General features: G+C 40.3%; 1 protein-coding gene across 28 annotated transcripts in view; it reads left to right on the top strand.

Moving 5' to 3' along the window:
• LOC121955007 (ankyrin-3-like) overlaps positions 1–22,732 on the top strand; it is a 161,614-nt gene that overhangs the window by 25,515 nt on the left and 113,367 nt on the right. For 3 of the 28 annotated variants that reach the window (XM_088086443.1, XM_088086448.1, XM_088086446.1), the window contains exon 1: positions 15,500–15,675. The exons of 1 other annotated variant lie outside the window; for it this stretch is intronic. In XM_088086443.1, the coding sequence (XP_087942569.1) occupies positions 15,553–15,675 (123 nt within the window). In that variant the 5' untranslated portion in view covers positions 15,500–15,552. Of the gene's footprint in view, positions 1–193; positions 333–15,237; positions 15,676–22,732 lie in introns of those variants that run through there. 24 more of the 28 variants (XM_088086432.1, XM_088086428.1, XM_088086440.1 and 21 more) reach the window with 19 other exon arrangements.

Below are 22,732 nucleotides of genomic sequence, written 5' to 3'. Positions count from 1 at the left end.
TTCCAATAACACTCTCTTTTCATCCCTCCTGTTGTTCTCACGCACAATGGCATTGACCCGCTCTATTGTCTGTGGGGTTGTGTCCTCCTTTCCAGCACTCAGAGGCTCATTTGTTGATCTCCTAACTAGATTATCGCTTGTCTGATTAACTGCCTGTAACCCCTGCTGCCACTTGTAGCTGGACGGGGTTGGGCAGGGCTTCCTGCACCGTCACTGTCTCGGCTTTAGTCGGTTCACGGCCTTCCACACACTTTCCCTTTTTGCACCTGGTGCACTTGGCGGACAATGTCAGAGATGGTCAGGATTAATTGAAGATGCAAGGAGGTGAAAGGGTGAGTTTAAAAGCACAGTCACATGGACTTGAATGTTTATTATACATATCAGTGATGTTCTGTTTGAAGACCTACTTACAGTGCCACAGTATTGCTAATGCTATGCTAAGAGCCCTGTGGTTGTGCTAATTAAACCACACTGGTAACCTATTTATCTGCTAGTTGGATAAGGCAGTGTTGATCTATCTAAAGGTAAGGTCAAGTTAAACTGGATCCACGAGGCTGTCACTTGTCACAACCTTGATAGCTAATAAGGAGGAAAAATATTGCAAAACTGATCTATTTCAATTGTAAGACAGTCCTCAACCTAATGAACCCCTTCAAATGTGGATTGTGATTGTGAAATGTGGATCGACATCAGTTTTCTTGTGCTGCTTTCACATGCCTTTCACAAGCTACTCTCTGAAACCTAAGCATTTTTTCCTGAAAAACATGGGGAAAAAGGCAATGACCAAATTGGCAAAAAACGCCACAAATTGAAAGAAATTAATAAAAGGTGGCAAGAAAATTACCTAAAAATTAGCTTTACGAAAGAGGGGAGGATTATTAGAAGATTATTTTTTAAAAATATTGGGAGAAATGTCCAGAAAACTATATCTATAATTGCAATGATTTTATATTTAAAATTATGCTAAGAAAAGATATAATAAAATATATTAAATACATACACACACACACACACACACATATATATATATATATATATATATATATAAAGAGCTTTTTGGGGTCATTTTCTTGTTTTTTACTTTAAATATATAAATTTATTTTTTGCTTTTTGTAATTTCTTGCTTTTGGGCCATTTGCTTGTTGCCTTCTTCCTGTATTTTTAAAAGAAATCAAATCAATATGCTCAGATTTTAAAGGGTTACCCTTTAACCTTTTTGTTTGTTGTTTCACTTTCTGTTGTTTTGTTGGTCTATTGGTGGGTCCACCACCAGTTAGGACCAGACTGAAATATGTCATCAACTAATGGATAGATTGCCAAGAAATTTTGTACGGACATTAATGTTCCCCTGAGAATGAACCTGACTGACTCTGATGGTCCTCTGACTTTTCATCTTGTGCCAGAGATCACATTTGTTAGGGAAATGTCTCAGCAGCTGTTGATTCAGGCATTCGTGTTCTCTTCACTGTGACTTGTGATCTCTTTGATGATCATCTGACTTCAAGCACCTTTATCAGGTCAACATTTTAATTCATCCAAGACTTTGGTTTATGACTAAGAATTTACCAAACTAATGGCATTTAAAATTTTATTTTAATGATCTCATGATATTAATACATATTAACATTATATAATATATCACTTATTTCTCATGATATATATTTTTTTAAATTACGACTTTATCCTCAGAATATTATGACTTTATTTTTGAAATCGAAGAATTTTTTTTCTTTTTTCTTTCGTGCTGTTGTAAAAGAGATGTCTGTAAAACTGCTTTCAAGACACCTTGAACTGTATACAAGGATTATTATTAAACTTTCTATCTTGAATTTCTGAGCCTTGGATGGTTAATATTTATAAAACTCTTCTCAAGCCGAGAAAAGCGATTTAAAAATCTGTGAGACCATCACAATATAAAGTCTACAAACTGAGGGAACTCGTGGGCCGAGACAGCGGGAGAAACACTACTGTGCATATTCGGTAGACCGCATACCAGTGAAGTAAAGCCCAAAGCTAGAGACTGTTTTGAAATATGGGCCAGCAATAGGACTGAATAGGCACCATCTTTAGGTCCAATATCCAGTTATTATTATAGATCTATGCTGTAGACTGTGAGTCTTTTTCTTGATATAGTAACACATAGACATTGTAGATTAAGTTACATATTTTACCATCCTTCCTGATGAGCATTAATAAGTGTTAAATCTGACTAAATCTAAAATTTTTAAGCCAATTTCTGAATTTTATATTAACTACTAAAGCATAGACTTTCTGTTTCCCCTCTGACCCTTCACCATTTCATTCTGGCCCCTGGCTAAGTCACCTTGACAGGCCGAACTCTAAGGACGAGAAGGTGCGGACACAATATGAAAGGGCTGAGGGAGGCAAGTCACGGTGGGGTTTTGAGACAGAAAGACGCGCATGGCCGGACAAATCTGTGCTGAAGTTGGGGTGACAGCCGTCGTGTGGGGACTAAGGACAATGGGCGGAGGGAGATTTGTGCGTATGTATGTGCGCGACCTTTGCAGCAATACTCCCCACACTATACAACCACTCAGGCCGTCTATTGGAGTGACATTTCAGGAAATTTCCACTGATGTGGGACTGGGGCCCCAGCTGTCAAGAGGAAGCAGCGGGGAAGGACTGGGTGGGGTGAAGAGAGCGAGGGGGGAGCGTTGAATGTTGCTTATCAGACTTGGCAAGATCTCGCAGCTTTATGGCTTATGAGGGAGAACATTGATAAGTTCTCTCTCTTCCTTTTTTCTCTGTCTCTGTGCGTTATTGCTTTCATTGATAGGGCGAATGATGGCCTCTCTGTGATGTTGGCAGACTTATAAGGCTTATCTCAGAGAATGACATTGGTTTTGTTTTCTGAGCTACCTAAGATGAGATAAATGATGCTCTCTGGTCAGGAGAGAGAGTTTGTGCTCTAGTACTCTAAGTGTTCGTCCCAGCATTTCAATAAATAGTTTATTCAGGGTTCCTACAGTCGTGAAAAATCTGGAAAAGTCATGGAATTTGCAGATAGCAATTTCCAGGCCTGGAAAATGATAATGTCTAATGATATCTGTTTTTACAGTTTTTGACCGTGATAAATTATTTTTGGTGATTTTTTAAAAAGAAAACACACTTTCCAGACCTCAAGGTATGTGTTCTTTAAAAATCACCAATCATTTTTAAAGAAAAAAGAAAGGAAAAGAAAGTCACCAGAAATGTTTAAAGAAGAAAAATTGCCAGTTTTTTTTCTCTTTAAAAATTGCAAAAATTTTCAAGAAAAAAATATTGACAAACCTATTTAGAAAAAAATCGAAAAAGTGATTTAAAGCAGCCAATCGCCAAAGTTTTTTGAAGAAAAAAAAAAGTGCCAAGCATTTTTAAAGAAAAAATTTCTCAAACATTTTCTCTTTCAAAAATCTGCATTGAAAATGAACCGATTAGGAGTATCAGTGGTCGTTTCAGAGATGGTCTTTGAAATCATTGAAAAGTCATTGAAGTCATTGAAATGTATTTGTTAAAATGTATATAAACCCTGTTTATTGGTTGAGGCTTCTTTAAGTGTTCCACTGATGTATTTTGGAAAAGATTTCAACCGACTGTAATATTCAGATATCCTTTCTATTATTCATGTATTTGTGGTACAGGTCATGAGAAGGCTTTGACTCTGATGTGGTTAGTGAGAGGTCTTGACATTTACGCCACCTCTATCTTTCCAAACCCTTTGCCTTGGATCCAAACCATCCAGTGTGTGTGTTTGCATGGTGATCATTGCTAAGGTGCGAGTAACATGAGGTTATTGGATGCGTGTGACCCAGACTTTATTTGTACGTGCAGTATGTCTCCATGCACATGTAGCTCTCACTGTGCAAACACAATTAGCTGATTTGCATGCAATTAAAACTTCAGTAAACTGTATTTGTAACCTTTCCATGCTCTCCAGTTTCCAGATACCCTATCAGACGGCATCACGACCTTTTGGCAAGACTAACATGAGAAATGGAATGAGCTAAGCGTAGTAGTAGTGCTGTATTTCTATCACCAAGAGACGGTTGCACACACCGGCTGTCTGGATGGTTTGCACCTTTGGCCGGCACTCTTATGAAGCCTGAATGTGATCAAAAGTCCTTGCTGTTACTGTTACTGGGCTAGAAGTTAATACTGGAAAATTTAGGCTTCATTCCAGTTGGTTTGTTCCACTCTGCACCCTACATGTGTATATTTTGACAGGAAATATGTCCAGGAAGTATCTCTGCTGCTCACAGAGAGCCTTTTGGGGATGCAAATATTTAAAAACCAGCTGTATTGAAATTGTCTACATTGAATTTTGAGGCTGAGTTGTCACATAAAATTGTGTCTGCTGGACTAATCCCAAAGTGTAACAGAGCAATGTAATTGATAGGACTGAGAAACTGATAGTAGCGAGTATTTTTGTCACCTTTGAGGAGACCGCTAAAAATAGAGGAAGTTACATTGATCTAACAGTTGGTTATTTGGCTGTATTGAGTATTGCTTTGACATACATGAAACCTTACAGTCATTGCAACTTCAATAGACAGTACTAATCTTTTGAAGTGTTTGAAATATTTATCTGTATTGACTGTACAGTAGATGTCGTCGGCACACCCTAAACTTGGAGAAGCAGGCTTGAGTTCAACACAGAAATTAATGTCTAAGGGCAGCAGCAAAACATACTCAAAAGCCCACTTAAAAAACAACAACAAAAAAGTTAGGTGTATGCTATATTTAGAATATTTCCACCACTTTATCTTGCCATCAGACAACGATATTCAATGGGGAAATAAAGCTTTTACATCGCTCTCTCTTTAAAGCCAGACTCCATAGAAAAAAAACAGCATTTTTACCTCACTAAACACAGGAGCTGCTGGTTTACCACTGCCTTGATCAATTATTTAATTTGTGTTATTGTGTAACTTTGGCGTTTACAAGGATTTGTTCAGATGTACCAAAGTCACACAGTAACACAGATAAACTAACTAATGGAGGCAGCAATAAACCAGCAGCTCCTTTGTTCAGCGAGGTAAAATTACTGTTTTTGTCAGTGGAGTCTGGTGGCTCTGACGAAGGCATAGATGGGGAACTGAAGCTATTAACAGTGTCTCCACCAGAACAGGCTGTCTGACAGAAAGGTAAAGCTGATAAAAATACTCCCAAGATAGTGTCCACTCAAATGGTTATAGATTTTTTTTTAGAAGGGATTTTTTTAGGTGGCTAAAATAAGTTTGCTGCTGTTTGTGTCCACAGCAGTACATCACTTAGCTTCCATGTTGGCACCCCTGCCTGCTTCTCCACTCTTCACTGGGGGCATGCCAACTAACTCTGACTGTAGGTAAGACACTGACTGTGAGTAAATATCTCATACAAGCCCACTTCAGAAGATCCGAACTATCCATTTAATGCCTGACATAACATGTTCACATACCACTATGTTGTTAAACCACTTGCACCGTACATTGGGCAATCAGTCTTAAGTGCGTTGGCACAGCATTTAGAGGCATAGAAGCCCTTGCATGTCAAAACAAATACTTGAGTGATAGGTGAGAAATTTGGAGTAGGGTAAATACCTCCAGGCTCAGAAACAAAAACAGACTGTAAATACTCAAGGTGGCAGTTGACCTTTCCTCTGTGCAGAAAAGCAATAGCTTATGAGTGTGCAAGTGTGTGTAAATGTATTTGTCTGTGCCTTAGTGTGTGTGTGCACTCACGCAATAGTTTTGGGTTGTCTGTGTCCGGCAGTACTTTCCAGGTGGTTGCTTTGTGTGTTTGTGAGGGAGTGTGTGTGATGATACTTTGATATGGGGCTGGCGTACTGTGCGCGAGTGAGCGAGGCTCCCTGGGCGCAGCGCTTCTTGGCACATCTCTATGATCCCATCATGATGGGGAAACTCGACACTGGGGAGGATATTCCACTGCCCAGCAGCTAAGGGAGAGTAACAAGGCTGCACAAACACACAGCTACAGTAATTCCAGTAACAGGGTCTAAGTGAGGTTACGCCTGCACGAACACACACAGGGATTTAACACACGCCTGTCACCTAAACACAGAAATACAATACAGACTCATTGCACAAGTATGCAGAACATGCATGCACGTTAGCACACAGGAATATATACACATATACATACATCCGTGCACACACAGCCACCCCGGGACCGCACTAATGAACACTCCGATTGCTGAGCGGACAGTGCGTTGATTGGCACAGAGAAAGCATTACACCAGCACATTCAGGCATATGGCATGTGGACCCACTGATGGGCACACACATATGGTGCTGGTGGCTTCTGCTGCTTCGCATGGGAGGAAGGCACTGTGCTCGCCTTTGATCAGACTCCAAATCACAGAGCACGGCACACAAAGTACAGCCTAAAAATCTCTAACTGTTTGGGTTGCATCATTTTGTCTCATTATTTAAAAAAAAATCCAATGCAGTTCCTGTTAAAGCTCCTTTCAGTTTTTATGGCTCTACAATGACGGGATTTATAACAAAAAATCAACACCATATACTGCAAGTAGTCATGCTGCAGTATAATACAACATTTTATTACATAACTTGGCTTTTTCTTTTCTTTTTTTTTTAAGCGCACAATTATCTTGTGCCATGTGTCCTTGTGGCCACTTTACCACAAACATTGAGGGTCTTTTTCTCAAAACAATGGCTCAGTTACAGTTAATATGTATTGTAACATACTTTGGTTAATATTTTGTGTTCAAAAACAATTTTAAAAAAGTCATGAACCTCCACTTTTCAACAGTGTCTGGATAAAGAGGGCTGTCAGGTTAACAAAGTGGGTGGCCTCCCTCCCTCATCCCCCATCAAATCACCCTCTGCCTGTAATTCCAAAATAAATGACACTTTTTTGTAAACCAATATTTCCATGCATTGATTACAGAACAAGTGTATATATGTTGTGTTTATGGAGAGAAATGCTGCAGTTCCAAGTCTTTTATCACCCCCTTAATTCCCATGTCATCAAAATCATCCTCTGGTTACCATGGCAACTTTTGTTTTCTTGATGTTTCCGTTGTGTCAAGTTCCCGGAATATCCCACCAACTCGCCCACCAGTAAGTTCCTGATGACTCTGTCTATAACTGTCGAGGGACTGTATTGTCATAGGAACCAGTCGCCATGGTGACGAGGCATATCCTGCATGTTTATATGCTTGATTTTGTATCTGTGATTGGCTGAAGTGACAGGGTCATGACCTGTGAGGACTCTCATTTACCTTTGTATTCAGCTATCAGTAGGTTCCTAATTTACTCCTAATTTTGCTTTCCTTCTCTTTATTGCTTCTCACCATCAGTTAAAGATACATTTGTTCAATGAATCACACCTCCGTCTTTTGTTTTGTGTTGGTGATCCTCGATTGCCCTCCCGTTATATTCAAGATACCTAAGCGTCTGCTAAATGAAATTGTAGAATTGTAGACCTAAGTAAAAGTACCTCAGTTTTTTCCCTAATGTTTTCAATTAAAAACCACTCAGGCCGACTCAGGAAATTGTGTTTTTCAATGCCCAGATTGGAGTTTCTCCTCAGCCACAAATATAATCATTTTGACTATTTCCTGGATGGCATAATGTAATTGGACTGACTGTATCAACAGCAGTGAGCTCAGAATTAAGAGACACTTTTAATAACGAAATGCAGGAGAACTACTGAATATTTCTGTTGCCAGTATAATGGAAACTTTGCATTGCTTTTAAATAATTCCCTTGCAGAGTTTAAACACTGCCAGCACCAAGACGACCAATTCTGCTCCTCACTCCTTTGTACAACATATTGCCGACTTTTTGAAAGCCACTCGGCCGCATTGTACCTCCGTGAAATGACTTATTGCAGGACAGTATGCCTGACACAAAGCAGCCTGTGAATAGGAAAAAAAATGGGTGTGATTGTGCACGGCCGTGTATAACTGTTCCCAACAGACCATGAAATTGTTTATTCTTCTGCTGCCATTTCTGTGTAAAACAGAAAAGGGATCGCTTCCCCCTCTGCACAGCCGTCACAGTCAGACCGCCACTTGTTTCAGCCAAGAAATTAACTCCCCATTGATTAGCGGAAATTCTTAATCAACAGGCAACTGTATTTGTTCTTGTTGTTATTTGGATATCCCACTGAAGTCATCACAGTAGCCTGGAGATGTTGTCACGGAGAGAGCTTCAACCTCATTAAAATTCTTAATTATGATTTCTGGCTTCTCGTCATGGTGACTTTGTTCTGCAACACTGGCTTGGTGGTGAAATGGCAGGTGATGCAACATGTATATGACCAGTTCTCTGGCGTTTTTACATTGCTGAAAATTAACATTTTCTTTTTGCTTGCACGAGTTGTAAAGATGACTCTCTTTGCTTCCATCAAACCAGATAGTGGTTTTAAAATGTTTGAAAGGGAAATGAAACCTGGTGACCTAGCCCGTGTTCTTTAATGCACACCACTTCCACTGGTGCAATAGAAACATACATCCAATCCTTTTTGTTTCAAGTGTAAATTCCACTTGCCCCCAGCGGTTTATCCTGCAGTAACCTGTAACAGTGGACAGTCGGTGCACCACCTGCTCCACTGTAGATGCTGCATGAATCATCATTTTTTAAAAGCATGCTTTGATGTTTATGTTGATGTGAATTATTGCTGATTTCTTGATGCATAGCGGCTTGTTTTTGATCTCACTGATCATCTTATGATCCGTGATCTCCCCTGTGTGACCACATTTTAAGTAAAATAAGTTGTGTTTCTTATGAATTCATTTAATGGCTTCAATATGACCCACATACAAATGGGTTTTGCTTCAACATTTGGGTGGAACGCATATGAAACGGGGGGGCTTGGAGGTTTGTTCCCAGGAAATTTTAAGTGTCATACACTTAATTTCCTGCATTCTGGTGATTTTTTTTGCATCAATTTGTGTCTTTCCCACATCAATTAATTGTGAAAATGTCTTAATTTTGTCAAAATAAAAGTTTTCATCTACTTTAACCCTTTAAAAATGAACCTCCCAAGGCCATCCGCAGAAGGTCTTTTTTTAAAGGTTGTTTTTATTTAATTTGTTCAAATAGATCTAAAATAAGAACTGTATTAGCTAGAGCATTCATCCTTTTGCAGCATATCTCAAAGATTTAATAATATATGTAGTTCAAATAACTTATGTAGTGTTAAGAAATATTTTGTTTATGTTTCTACATTTAAAGACCTTTTGGATCAATATGTTTTTTTTATGTGGTAAAATCTGATGAAAAAAGCATGTCAGAATTTATAGTATTTGTTTTAATGACACAGTTTCTATACTTTTATCAATGAATATGATTTATTGACTTGCATAATGTTTAGCTTAGGTTATACAGATATTAGGGAAGCATTGAAGATGCTGCGAGAAAGGACATCGCTGTAAGCAAAAATACCAATGTAGGCAATGGTGAATCATTTCCATTGCAAAATTCAGTCTGAGGGGGACAAATGCACATGTTCCAAATATTGAGGGAGATCTGTCCCCTGCATACCCCTAGAAACTACAATTGTACACATGTCCACATAAGCTGTGTTATTGAGTGTAAAAAAAAGTGCACAACTCCCTGTTATCTCTCTCTCTTTCTATCTATCACCACATAATTGCAATTCCCCTCACCAAATTAAAAAAAGTGAGCACAGAGCTAGTCAACCGTTAAAGACCCCACCTCAAAGCCTAGTGTACACTCTGCCTGCCTGTGTGAGTGTGTGCATGTGTGTGTGCTTCTCCTCTCCACTGTGAATGTCTGTCTGCCCCTCAGTGGGGAAACCGTGGAAGGACATTTTGGTCTGGTTTGAAGGGGGCCGCTTGGTCGTGACACACATTTAGGTAGGTTATTGGTAGCTAACTGGGTTAATGCACACGTCTCATGGTGGTTTTTGTTTATCTGGAGGGGAGATTTTAGAGTCATTTAGGTGATGGAGAAGAGGAACAAGAGAGGATAAAACAAATGGAAGGTGTGAGATGTGGGAGATGTGTGTGTGTGTGAGTGTGTGAGTGGGACCTAGTTTATGTGTTTGGTGGAGTCAGAGTGGACATGTAAATGACGAGGAGAATAAAAAACACCAGAACAGCTCCTGTATTTTGACTTTAGGCGTGGCCTTATTGTCTACAAACACCCTTTGCACACTGTCTGATTCTCCGCTGGCTGGCAGAGCCTCAGTGAAAATGAATAGAAACTGACGCTTGATGATTAATTAGTTTTGATCTTTGTTCTTTTGCACTGGATTTAATCGCCTCTACATTGTTCCTGCCTCCATCGCTGTTGTATTCCACCTCTGCTTTCTTGTACGAAGTTTCTCCATCCAGATTTTGCCATCACCTCCCTCTCTGTTTTTTTCTGCTTGTATACTTCGCTTTTATGATATGCTGTCCAACCCCCAGCTCGTCTTCTCACCACATCCCCTCATGTCGATGTGTTAGCCTCCAGGCCAAGTGTAGGTGGTGAAGGGGGTTCTGTGTGTGTGTGTGGGTGGATCTATTTCCCATCAGTCTAAACCACTTGCCATTTGACCTTGCACCTTTCATATTCTCCTTCCTCTGCCTTCTTTTTTTCTACCTGGAGGCGTTTCCAGTCGAGTCGGATCAGACACAGATTTTTTCCACACTTGGGGTCCAGCAGAGAGGAAAGGAAGGGATTTAGACTGCAGATTTAGGCTTGAATCTTGGTGGAGCTCCAGTGTTTGAGGTGTGAAAGCCTGAAGCACAGAGGCAACATACAAAATCTTAAATCTCAGAAAAATATATAATTTTAGGAGCGATTGTTTGGATTTATAGAACAGGTGGGTTTAATTTATATGTCTTACATACCAGGCAGATATTTTTACATTTTAGATATGTTACCTTAATTCAACCCTTAGTGCATTTTGATCACAGCTTTTCACAGATTAATGTTGCTTGTGATTTGTAATAACAACAGCTTTGTTTTTTTAGATTTACTGTACAATTGTGCACTTTCTGTATATTTTCGACTGTTGGTGCTGTTGAGCACTAGAGGGCAGCAGAGTACAAACAATCCGTCCTGTTCAGCTGGACCACAGAGGACAACACTGCTTGTTATTTTGCCCCTTTTCCAAAAGCTCAAAGCAGATATTATATCTGGCAGCACATGCACTGCAGTCTTTGTGACTTTGTCCATTCACAAACTGCAGTCCCTGCTCTCTAATTCCTGCAACATGATGGCAGTGTGTGTGCATGTAAATTAAAATACATTGAGTAGCGAATACATTTTTGATTCAAATCTATGTCACAGGAACTTGAGCACAACATTTGCAGTGCAAAAAAAGAAATTACATCCAATTGAAAGCTGGTGACTCAGCTTCTTCCAGCTGCTCCATTCAAAAAAAAAAACAACTAGCAAAACACTTTGTAACCCTTAAACTAGACATTTTGGTGTACTTTCCGTTGAGTTGCTTATTCTGTAACCTCGCAGTGACCTTTCCACCTCCAGATGCTGTCTTGTGTTTTTGTGAGTGTGTGGGGACACATTGTTGTGGCTGCAGAGGTCAAAAAGGCCAATGAGATTGATGCTGTGATTGGTCTTGTTGCACCCATGGGAGCTGCAGCAGTGAAATGCACAGACTCACCTCTAATGAGGGACTGACCCAAGCAACGTGGTCTCATGGCATCTGAAGACATACAGTGTGAGGATTTAGAGAGTTTGACTTTTGACATCCATGCTTCAGTGTGAGATTTATACAGTACTTGTATTTAAACATTCCTGAATGAGTGCATCAGTAATATACTGAGTACATCTACTTCTACCACGACTATTTCTTCTTCTAATAACAATAATTGTTATAATTATTTTGTAGCATTTTATTTTTATTATTTATTATTTATTATTTTTATTTAGAAAATAAAAAGGTTAATATAATTTTTTTTGCTATTTTGAATGCATTTTACATTTTGAAGCTCAATATCTTCAAACCACTCAGAGCACGGACACGTATGTCCTTATTATTCTAAGATGATGGTGTATCTTATTCATTCATTGACTGACTTTTAAAATGTCAGAATACATATGAAATTAATTTCAATCAGAAACTTTACCAAGTTAGCGGAGTATTCAGATCATAATAATAAACCAGTTTTTGAAGTAGGTTTTCAAACACAAAGAATCTGCATGGTATATCAGTGCTTACCATATACATAGATGGAGAAAAGGAAAATAAAAGATTTTAAAGAACTGAAAAACCAAGAAATGTAAACATAGGATAGAAAAAAAATATAATAAAAATATGAGATAAATAAAAAAAATAAATTTGTACAATATGTCTGAATTAAAATAAAAGTGCTGTGCAGCTCTTAAAGTGGTAGGTTTATTGTTTCCAAAAATGTGCCAAATTGGCCAAAGTACAATGGTTCAATATACACTGTTATGTATGTACAGTACAGTGTATACCCAAATATATTAAATTTATTAATTGAGAAGGCAAAACAATCAGCAAATATTTAAATGTGTGTCTCTAAAATCAGTCTTTGTTTTTGTTGTTTTACTTAAAAAATGATGCTGATTTAATTTCAATCATTCTAACTGATCAGTCAAGTAATCCTTTAAGCTGTAATAATAGCTACTACTGTAATAAATGAAAATAGCCATCCTGATAATGCTCTGATTTAACATTAATATCTCTATGGCACACAGATATTTCTCATTTCGTGTGTGATTTATCGCTCTGGTAGTGGTTGTGTTATCCTGGCTCTATGTTTATGGCATTGTGCCTGGAAAACGGTGGAAAACATCCAATAAACGTCCACTTCTAGAGTTCACCGGCCACCAGCCAACTCTGCTCCATTGTAGTAGTCGTTGATTTTCTCTTTGCCTGCAAAATGCTGGTGCTTGGAATATAGGACACCTTGGCAGTGGCTTTTACTACGAGTATGGCTAAGGGAGGCGATGGTCTTCCTTTGGCTATCAGACTGTAAGTGGAGTTTTATCAATGGATGAATATTTGAAAAGGCAGTAGACCTGGCAGCTGGTAAATGCTTGTTTTTGCACATTTATGTAGGTTTCTGTGGCATTTAGCTGCAGAAAATGTGTTTCCCTATTAGAGGATTGTAATTTCCTGTTCATTCATTATGATTCATCCTTGCATATCTCACCTCAGACAAAGAATAATTTGTTTATCATGTGCACATATCCCCCGTCTTCACCATGTATCTACATACACTTGCACACATGCACCCACCCCTTCCACTCCCTCCCTTCCCAATCCTTCTTCTTACCTCTCCACGCTCCTTATCCATCCATCCTGTCCTCCCTGAAGCCTCCCCATTGGCCCTCGCCTAGCAACCGCATGATAATTTGGCATAATGTGACACCCCCTGATGCATGATGGGGGCTGTAAGTCAGCTTCAACCCCCCCCCTCATGCCGTTGGCTGGTGTTTGGGGTTGAAAAGAAAGAAAAATGAAACAGAAGGGATGAATATATTTGAGGAGGAGAAAAGGGGAATTTCACGCTCACATCGTTACATGACTGGTGTCCAGTGGCTAAACCTGTCATCTGTCCCCGGAGGGTTGTTCCCCTCTTTCTCCAGCAGCAACACTGACCAATCACACTCAGCTTTTCTCCATATGGTTCCCATGTATGTTCAGTTAGAGGCGGGGGAGATTTTCTGTAAGGCAGACAGGCATGTGATGAGGCAGCCTCTCTGTATCAACAGGACCCAGCCAGGCTCATAGGTGCCTCTGACACGCAGGCAGGCGGGGGAAGAAACATAAAGATGGCCGCTGCGTGCGCCGTCTGTCTCCATGCTGCCATGTCTGACGTGGCTGATGTGAAGGGCATCCAGAATACGACATCTTGGGTTTTTTTTTCCTCCCATCTTAAGTCACAAAAATCAAACAGGATCTTTTGTTGTCTTTCTCTGTCGTCTTCTGTCCCTCCTCCTCTTCTGTCCCTCTGTTTGCAACAAAGACCTGAGTGATCTGGTGAAACAAAAGCTCCCCTGGTCCTGTTTGACCTCTCCATCATGGTGTCAATGAACCCAGATGGTGGGATGACCACAGAGGTTAGAGAAGCACGGGACCAAGAGCTCAGAAATCAGGAAAATGGGCATTTATTTCTTTAATTGTTTTTGACATGTGCAGACATTAAAAGGTACATTAGTTAATTTATTAAATAATTGATCATTTGTTGCCCAGCTGGTTCATACATTTGACAGGACTTTGGTTCATTTAGTCATTAATTTTTAGGCGTGAGTATATGATGAGATCAAGCACATTTAACCCTTTAAAACCTGGTCAACATCAGTTTTCTTGTGCTGCGTTCTGTGCCTCCTGATTAGAAAATTATCAAAAAACTAGGTAAAATGTCCAGAAAAAAATATAATCATTATAATTATATATTTAAGATTATGCCACAGATATTCTTTTACTTATTTAATAAATTAGTTAATTATTTTTCTGCACTTCTTTTTGGGTCATTAGGTAATTTTCTTGTAATTTTCTTGCTTTTTTTGGGGTCATGTATGTTCAGTTGCTCATTCTCCCAGTGTTATTGAAAGACCAATCAAACCAATTTGCTCAGGTTACTGGATATCATCAGTTACAGCTACATCTTCCTTGTGTGTGTGTCTGTCCTCCCTCCGCTTTCACCTTCACCCATGTCCTTTGCATGTTCTCCCCATCCCCACCCCAACACTTGGCCACCTCCAGCTGGTAATGTGTGTCAATGTGTGTATGTGTGTGTGATATTAGATAGGTGGGGGGTATACAAACACACACATGCACACACACTCACCCGTTCTGCTTTTGCTCCCTGCCACCATTTCCTTTCGCTTTGCCATTGCTTCATTCATGCACTCACACCCCCCTCTCTCTCACACACACACACAATTTATCTCTTTCTCACACTGTATCACACACACATACACGTCTGCATGGTGGAGCACCAGGCGAGTTACAGCAGCAGGGACCAGAGCGGAGAGAAAGAGGAAGAGAGAGAGAGAGAGAAACATTTAAGAGGACAAACTGAAACAGAGCGTGGTTGCCGTAGTAACCGTTCCCCTCCCTCCTGTCCCTCCACCTCCATTCTCTCTCTCTCTCTCCTCCCTCCCTCCACCTCTGTGCTGGTGATGCTCGTGTCTCTTTTCTCTCCTCCATCCGGTTTGTCCTCACCTCTCCTGGACACGCTCCTCTCACACTGCCAGCAGATGACACACGAGGAGGAGGAGGAGAAGGAGGAGATGAGGAGATGAGGAGAAGCTGCTGTCTCTTCTCTCCCGTCTTTCCATCACTTTAAAAAAGAAAGAAAAGAGAGAGAGAGAGGGATCAGATCAGACCAGAGCAACAACCTAAAGAAAGGACACACAGGATATACATACAAATGTAAAAGATACCCTACTCTTCTCCATTCTCCTTTTCAAGGAGGGCATTTTTCTTCCCTTTCCCCCCCTTTCCTTTTCTACCCCGATTTTTTCCTCTGAGATCCCGGTTTTGTCAATTATCAGCCCCTGAACTTCTCTGGGATTTCAGGTGAGGCACGCGTGTGTAGTGTGTGGTACTTCTTCGTTTTTTTTCTTGCCTATCATGGCTCACGCGGCCTCCCAATTGAAGAAGAATCGGGGGGAAGTGGATGTGAATGCAATAGAGGACGAGAAGGAGAAGCGGAGGAAGAGCAGGAGAGCAGCGTCCCGGGAACAAAAGAGAAAGGTAACAGACGAGGGGCTGGCTGGCTTGGCTGGTGGCTTCATCTGCTCCACTCAGCTAGCATCATTGGAGCGTGACTCTGTGTGTGTGTGTGTTTGCGTGTTACATCTCCCTCAGCTTGACTACTTAGATCATCTGGACTTGGAGGTTGCCTCGTCACACATACATATATTCATATCTGCACATAAATCAAGACACGTGTGGAGTCTCTGTTGGAAGAGCATCTTTGACCTTGTGTGCTGAATGTGTGTGTGTGATGGTGCTCCTCTATTTCATGTAGGAGTGTGTGTGTGCATTGTTGGTATGCATGTAAGGTGTTTGCATAATATTGTGACTGTGCACGTGATGATCTTATAGCTGCACGTCTCTAAATGAGGTGATTGCTGTGCAGACACATGGAGCGTTTTGTTTTCTTGCCTCTTGACTGTTTCAACATTTCCTGATGTTGTCCGTCTTTGGTAAAACTACGTCACACGGGGCTTCCTTAAATATTTGCACATCCTTCCATGTTTTAATGAGAAATAATCGTCCTGTGCAGAGTGCAATTTTTGAATCAGTGCTTCCATTCATTGCTTGTTGTGGGAGTTGCAAAGAGTGTGAGGTCATGTTTGCATCTTTTGAAAAAATGACAGAGCACGTGTTATCATATGGGCCTAACAGGCCAGGATGCAAAGATGCTCTTTCCCCTTGATCATGGTTTTCAGAAATGTACAAGTGCTTTAGTGGGTTTTCTTGCTCATGTGTGTGTGTCTGTGCATGTGCTTGGATGCACAGACAGCCATGTATAATGCATACACGAGTGATTTATTGATGACAAAGCTTTTCATATGATGGAGGAGGAACTGAAATGCACGTGGGTCTCCCTCCTCTTCCACCTCTCTTACATGTCATCTCGCGGAGAGAGCCATGTTTCAATGTCAGCTCTTTAGTTTGGACAGAATAGCGGGTGAAAATCATGGAAAAAACTATTTATTTAATAGAAATTATGAAAAATGATAAGCTAGCACTGATGGAATCAAAGGTTGTATGTCCACAGTTATGTGTTAAAATAAATCTCCACTGTCTGGACTAATCTTGTGTATAGAGAAAGCATCCATTTCACTCTGCGTATTGAGTGCTGGAAGATTTGACCGTGAGAGATCTATTCAATAACAGTGACATTTACTGAACTTTGTGCCCATGGGTGCCTGGTTTTGAATTATGCTGCTGGCAACGTTATTTGACCTCGGCATAAACAAGAGGCGAGCTATCACGGCCTAATCTTTTCCAAAAACATTCATAAGGTCAAGTGAATTTATGGATCTTCTTCTGTACAGTTTTAAATATGTGTTCACGCTGATACATTGTGAAAATATATGTGTCTGAGATGCTGATCTGGTTTATAGTTCTCATGAAGGGTCATGTTTCATAGAAGAGAACAGGAGACAGAGATGAGGAGAGTTGTATTGATTGGATTGTGCACAGCACCATCCATGAGTATAATAAACTTTCCCTTCTCACCTCGGCCTGCCCTGCGTCCTTCCCTCCGTCCTCTCACATATCTCTTCTCTCCCACATCTGTCTCTTTTTGTCCCCCTCTGTCTTTGTCCTCTCATTTTTGGCTTTGTCTCTCTATCCATTCACATATATCTCTGACTTTTTTTTAATTATTAGCACTTGTTTGGCTCATGCTGCTACTTTTTAACAATATGCCATCACCAAACAAAGTCAAACACGAAAGTTTTTTGTCTATTTTTTTTTTGTCTCTCCCACACGCACACACAGTAATGGTGGTTTTATTCCTTGGCTGCCCTTGCTTGTGCGCTGTTTACCCCTGTTGGTGGCATTCCAACTCTCACTGCGTCCCACTGTACAGTAGATGGGAATAGACTGAGTGAGAGGTGTCAGAGTCATAGCATGACGAAAGAATGACACATGCAGAAAGACTTTGTAAGAGTTGAAAGGACATTACAGTCATAGGTTACGTTGTCAGTTTCTCTCCATAATTTAGACTCAGACCTTTTATCTCTGTTCTTTAGCTCAACCGATTTGGTGCAAACTGTGCAACAAACTGCTTTGAGTCACTCTTCTCACACCTCTACAAACGCTATATTTAGAGAGCAGGTACTAAACTGTTTGTAGGGAACACTTGTAAATGCAGAGTGGTGCGCCTCCCCATTTTTTTTCCCGCATTAGTCACCAAGCAGGTGGATTATATATGTCATTACATACTGCAAAATATCCTGAGACTTCTAGTTAAAGGTATATTACGCAGGAATAAAAGGCTGCTGTTTGTAGACACTATTGCCAGCTGAAGTGAGGGGGAAACCACAGCTCAGACCGCTTAGCGTTTCTCCTCTGTGTGTTTTTTGGTTTTTTTTGGTGCCATGTCCTTGATTTTCATAGCTTCTTTTTGACTGTGTGCTGCCTACGGTTTGGCAACCGGTTATAACCTCACCTGAACAGAAAACTCATTTGAAAAGAGGAAAAAGCAGGCGCCGCCACACACCTCTAGTGGTTCATAAGTAATAATTGAGAGCAAAGACTTTTGTCTGAGTCAGTGTATTGCTTTTTTTTTAAGGAAAGTTGTTTACATATCTAAAGCCCTTCAGTGATATGACTAACCTGTAATGCAAGACTTTTTGTTACTGCATGGCCTTTGAACAACCGAAGTAACTGTGGAACTGTTGTTGGTAGTTGCTCGACTTTGAGAAAAACTGACAATGATCCAGTTGTCTTTGCGACAGCTGTGCCAACATACCACACAAAAACACAAGATGGGGAAAAGTTGTCTGTTTCTTTGCCATAAAACTTCTGCCGATAAATCAGCTTGGGGGTGACAGCAGATTCCAGTCTTATTTTTTGATGATGTGAGGACTTTTGTTTTCATGTTGATCACAGATTGAGCTTTTAACATCAGTAGAAAATAGTGTTTGTATTGCTTATATTTTGTGTATTGTTTATTTGTATGCAGGCCTTTGAAACACCCACTGTCTTGTTCACTCGTTTATGACTTCCTAAATGGTAGTTTAATGAGCAGTAGATTGAGATTCTGAACTTTTATTATTCATTAATGTGTGTATCTGTGAAATGTGACATTGCATCACGAGTTTGTTAGCAGTAAATGGTTTACATGTCACAGACATCACTTTTTTGTTCCACTGTGGCAATCTTTGAAGGCACTATACAGTGAATAAATTCAAAATTCAGACACTCAAAGTCTTTGTGGGTTACAAAGTAAGATGGGAGTAATTTTTTGACACAGTCGAAGCAACTGACTATCAAAATGCAGAAATAGATCAACTAAGTGTGAAGGAGATGATGAATATCTGGACAGGAGGCCTGCTGCTTTTATCAGACAGCACTCAGTTCAGTGTTGGCGTAATGGAGTCCTGGGTGTCTGGGGAGGGATCCCTGCTACCAAACTGGCGTTGCGTGTGCACATATTTGTTGTGAACATTGTTAGAAAAACAGCACAGAGGAAAGTCCCTACCATTAGCACCCTGAAAGAAGTGGGATGTTCACCAGAGAGCGAGAGAGAGAGTGCACACCTCCTGTGTTTGTATGAATGCTGGAATTCATTTTCATGTGTTGTATCTGAGTTTCTGTGTAAGAAAACTCAGTCCTGCCGCAGTGGTCATCTGAGCGGGAAACCCCCGTTACACTGCTACATAAATTCTCAAAGCTGCTTTACTTCTGATGACATTTTTTAGAGCCAGGAGCCCCCAGTGGATTCCCTAAGAGAGAGAGAGAGCTAAGTAAAGCATAGGTTTCCTACTGCTGGGTCCCAGTTCTGGTACACAGCGTGTGCGTCGGTACAGTACCTATTGTTTCTCTCATAGGGCTTATATGGGTCATGAACTAGCTTTTTATTCCACTGTCAAATCTGAGAGTGCTTCATCTTCCAAGGAAATTCTGTGCCTGTTTCCCAGCTTTTGTGCACCTGTTTCTATGCCTTTTTTTTTATCGAAGGAAAAAAAAACCCAAAACGATCCACTTCATTACACATTCCAAAGATCACTGGCACGTCCAGCTCATCAGTGGTGAATGTCACCATCATTTATCGCCATCATCACTGTTCATTAGAGGTCTGAATCCAGATCACAGCAGTGAATCTAAAGCAAGACTTTGAACTGACTGCTGGAAGGCGAATGGCGGTGTTGAAATTGGATTTCAGCCCTGTGCTGCCTTCAGAGCAAGCCCATGGCAACAGAGGGAAGGCAAAAGTGTGCCTGGCCCTAAGCGGGGAAGTAAACTGTGGGGAGAAGAGCCATCAGGCTGCAGGCAGGCAGCTAGAGAGGAAACATAATATCAGGACATATTTTAATAGATTCCTTTCCTGTATTTCTTCCCTTTCCGCCTCATTTCATTCCCTGATTTCTCTTCATTCACTTTCTGGTTTGGCGGAAACAAAGCCGGCACGCGTGTCGCTTCCCCCTCACCCACCCACTCCTTCACCTCCTCCCCTCCCCTCCAGCCCATAAAAGATGGAGGTTAATGAATTCGGCGCTCATGCATGCCTCAGCTAATTGCATTGGCATTGGGAACTCCTCCCAGTATTACAAAATATTTTCACCGTCAAGATGGCCACTGGCTGGACGGCCGGTGAGCGCAACTTTGAGGAGGCTGCCAAGAAATAATGACAATTGATGTAGCGTAAATGGCATTCTTATTTACTCAGTGGGAATATGATGTATGTGATTTAGTTAGAGTGTATTAATCAACTGAGCAGCAGTGGTCCTGTTTGTAGTAACACTTTGACAGAGAGATTAAGACACATGAATCCTTTCTGCTGCCTTTTCTGAAATATGAGACTTTAATCTGAAATGTATCTGAAGTTACAGTAATATGATGCTTCAGCAGTCCGACTCGGTCAAATCAAGTTTTTATCTCCCATAGTTGCATTTTAGTACAAAATTCACCTTTTGTTGTTGTTCCTTCACTGCAGCTCAGCATGGAATTACAAAGAGAGAATTTTATACTAAATAGACTAACTCGGATAAGCTTTCGCAATCCTCAAAAATATTTAAAATTGAAGTTATATTGTATTGAGACTTAAACTATTAACTATTTAACCAGGTATAAAAAATATATATTTTTCTAGAGCGACTAACCAGTTTAAACATTACAACAATAAAAACAAAGAACACCAACAGATAAACACACCTGTCACACACCACAAAGTTTTGTACCAATACCAGTTGTATGAAACATGGCCTGAAACGTACAGGATCCTCCGATGGGGGCGACACAGCGTCCTCGCTCTACTGTATGCCGCTGCTATTGTTCTACATTAGCTTCAGTCTCTAAGGGGAAATGAGAGCATGTAATAAGGATTGTTCTAATTATTGATCCACCACTTCAAGGGTCCTCACTCAGAGCTACTGCTGGGGGAGGATGTGTGTGTGTGTGTGTGTGTGTGTGTGTGTGTGTGTGTGTGTGTGTGTATGTGACATGGGATTTCTTAGGGAGCCTTCGTAACTTGAAACCTGTGTATTTAGAGATTTGTTTGTCCTACCACGGGGGAAAAGAAAATCCATGTTGTCTAGTTGTGGTTACTGGACTGGTTACTGGTTCTTCCTTTTGTGCATCAGGTGATTTACTTTGTGTTCAGCGCTACATTTTAACATCATTTAAACACTCACATGGTCGCTGAAAGAAGTGTATGTGTGCTTTAGAGAGTCAGACGGAGAAAAGCGGTTAGAGGAAGAGATGGAAGTAGAAAGAAGGAGGAAGAGATAAGGACTAATAGAAGGAGGAAGTGAGTGAGCATGTGTGTGAAAGAGAGAAGAGAGTGAGAGATAAGGAGAAATGGAGAGAATTAGTGTAGAGAAGCAGAGAGAGAGAGAGAGAGACGAGGGAGCGTGATCGTAAGCCTAAAGGTCATTTGAAGGTGAGTGGCGTCTGTCTTGTCGCTCTTTAAATCCATGTGCACCCGCCCCTCCTCTTCATCACAATACTGGATGTAATTTCACATTTTTACATAAAAAATGGAAAGAATTCAGATATTTTTTTAATGTTCATTACTGGCTCTATTTAACAAGAAAATGTGAACACAAAAAAGTGTCTCAATGCATCACACTGACAGAAAATGCAGCAAGTTTAATGGGTTTTTAGAGTGTTATATTAGCCTGAGACGTAGCTGAATAATCTCGATCCATGAAGGAGCATTAAATCATTTCTATCTCCAAATGTGGAGATTGTGGTTTTCACTGGACAGGAGCCACATATTAAAATTAATTTTATATGACACCATTGAATGAAATGTCTTCATTGATATTTATCACATGTAAAATTGTCATTTTCACGGGGTTGTCTATCATTCTGCATGTGCATGGGTATCCCAGATGTCCTTTCATGTGAAATGGTGTGTTCTACATGTGATGAGCTCACATGTGCAATTTGTTTGACCTAATTGATGTGCTTTTGGAGAATTGTTAATAGAGTAACTGCATGAAAAGGCAGAAAAAAATGCCTGGAATTAAACATTTATCAAACATTTCTTTATTTCAGCCTTTAAATTTTGAGGATTTGCTGCTTTTATTTGTCTTATGTAACAAAAAAATATTTACTTTTTTTATTTCAACAAACATTTGTGTTAAATGAACAAAGCATGCTATATGCTGGCAGCTTTTTGGGATTAATGCATTTTAATTGGCTCGTTTTGCTGTTTTCTGATGTTATATGGAACAAGTGATTAACCAAGGGAATAATGGGCAGATTAATCAGCAATAAAAATAACTGGTTGTGGCAATGCAAGCACAGAAACAAAATGCTTGCAGCTATAGGAATCGAGAAAATAATATGCATGTAAATACAGTTCTTGTTGTGTAATTGTGCTGCCATACAAATAAGCTGTATGTTAATGCAGTTTTTATTTTGTTGGCATGAGATGCACGATTCTCCAATCCTGCTCAGTAACAGAGGGTGAAAAGTCCTCGCAGCAGGATGTGGGACTTGAGTTCTTGCAGTTTGCCTCGCTGGAAATATAAGCTGGTACCATCCGATGTCCTATAAGGAGGCAGGATTATAGTTCAAGCTCGATGCCAACACATGTGGCAGCCAAATGAGGGGACAGCAA

The sequence above is a fragment of the Plectropomus leopardus genome, chromosome 13, assembly GCF_026936395.1.
Source record: "Plectropomus leopardus strain MGB_pleo_1.0 chromosome 13, ASM2693639v1, whole genome shotgun sequence".
In the NCBI taxonomy this organism is placed as follows: domain Eukaryota; kingdom Metazoa; phylum Chordata; class Actinopteri; order Perciformes; family Serranidae; genus Plectropomus; species Plectropomus leopardus.
This window is presented reverse-complemented; position numbering and strand designations above follow the sequence as displayed.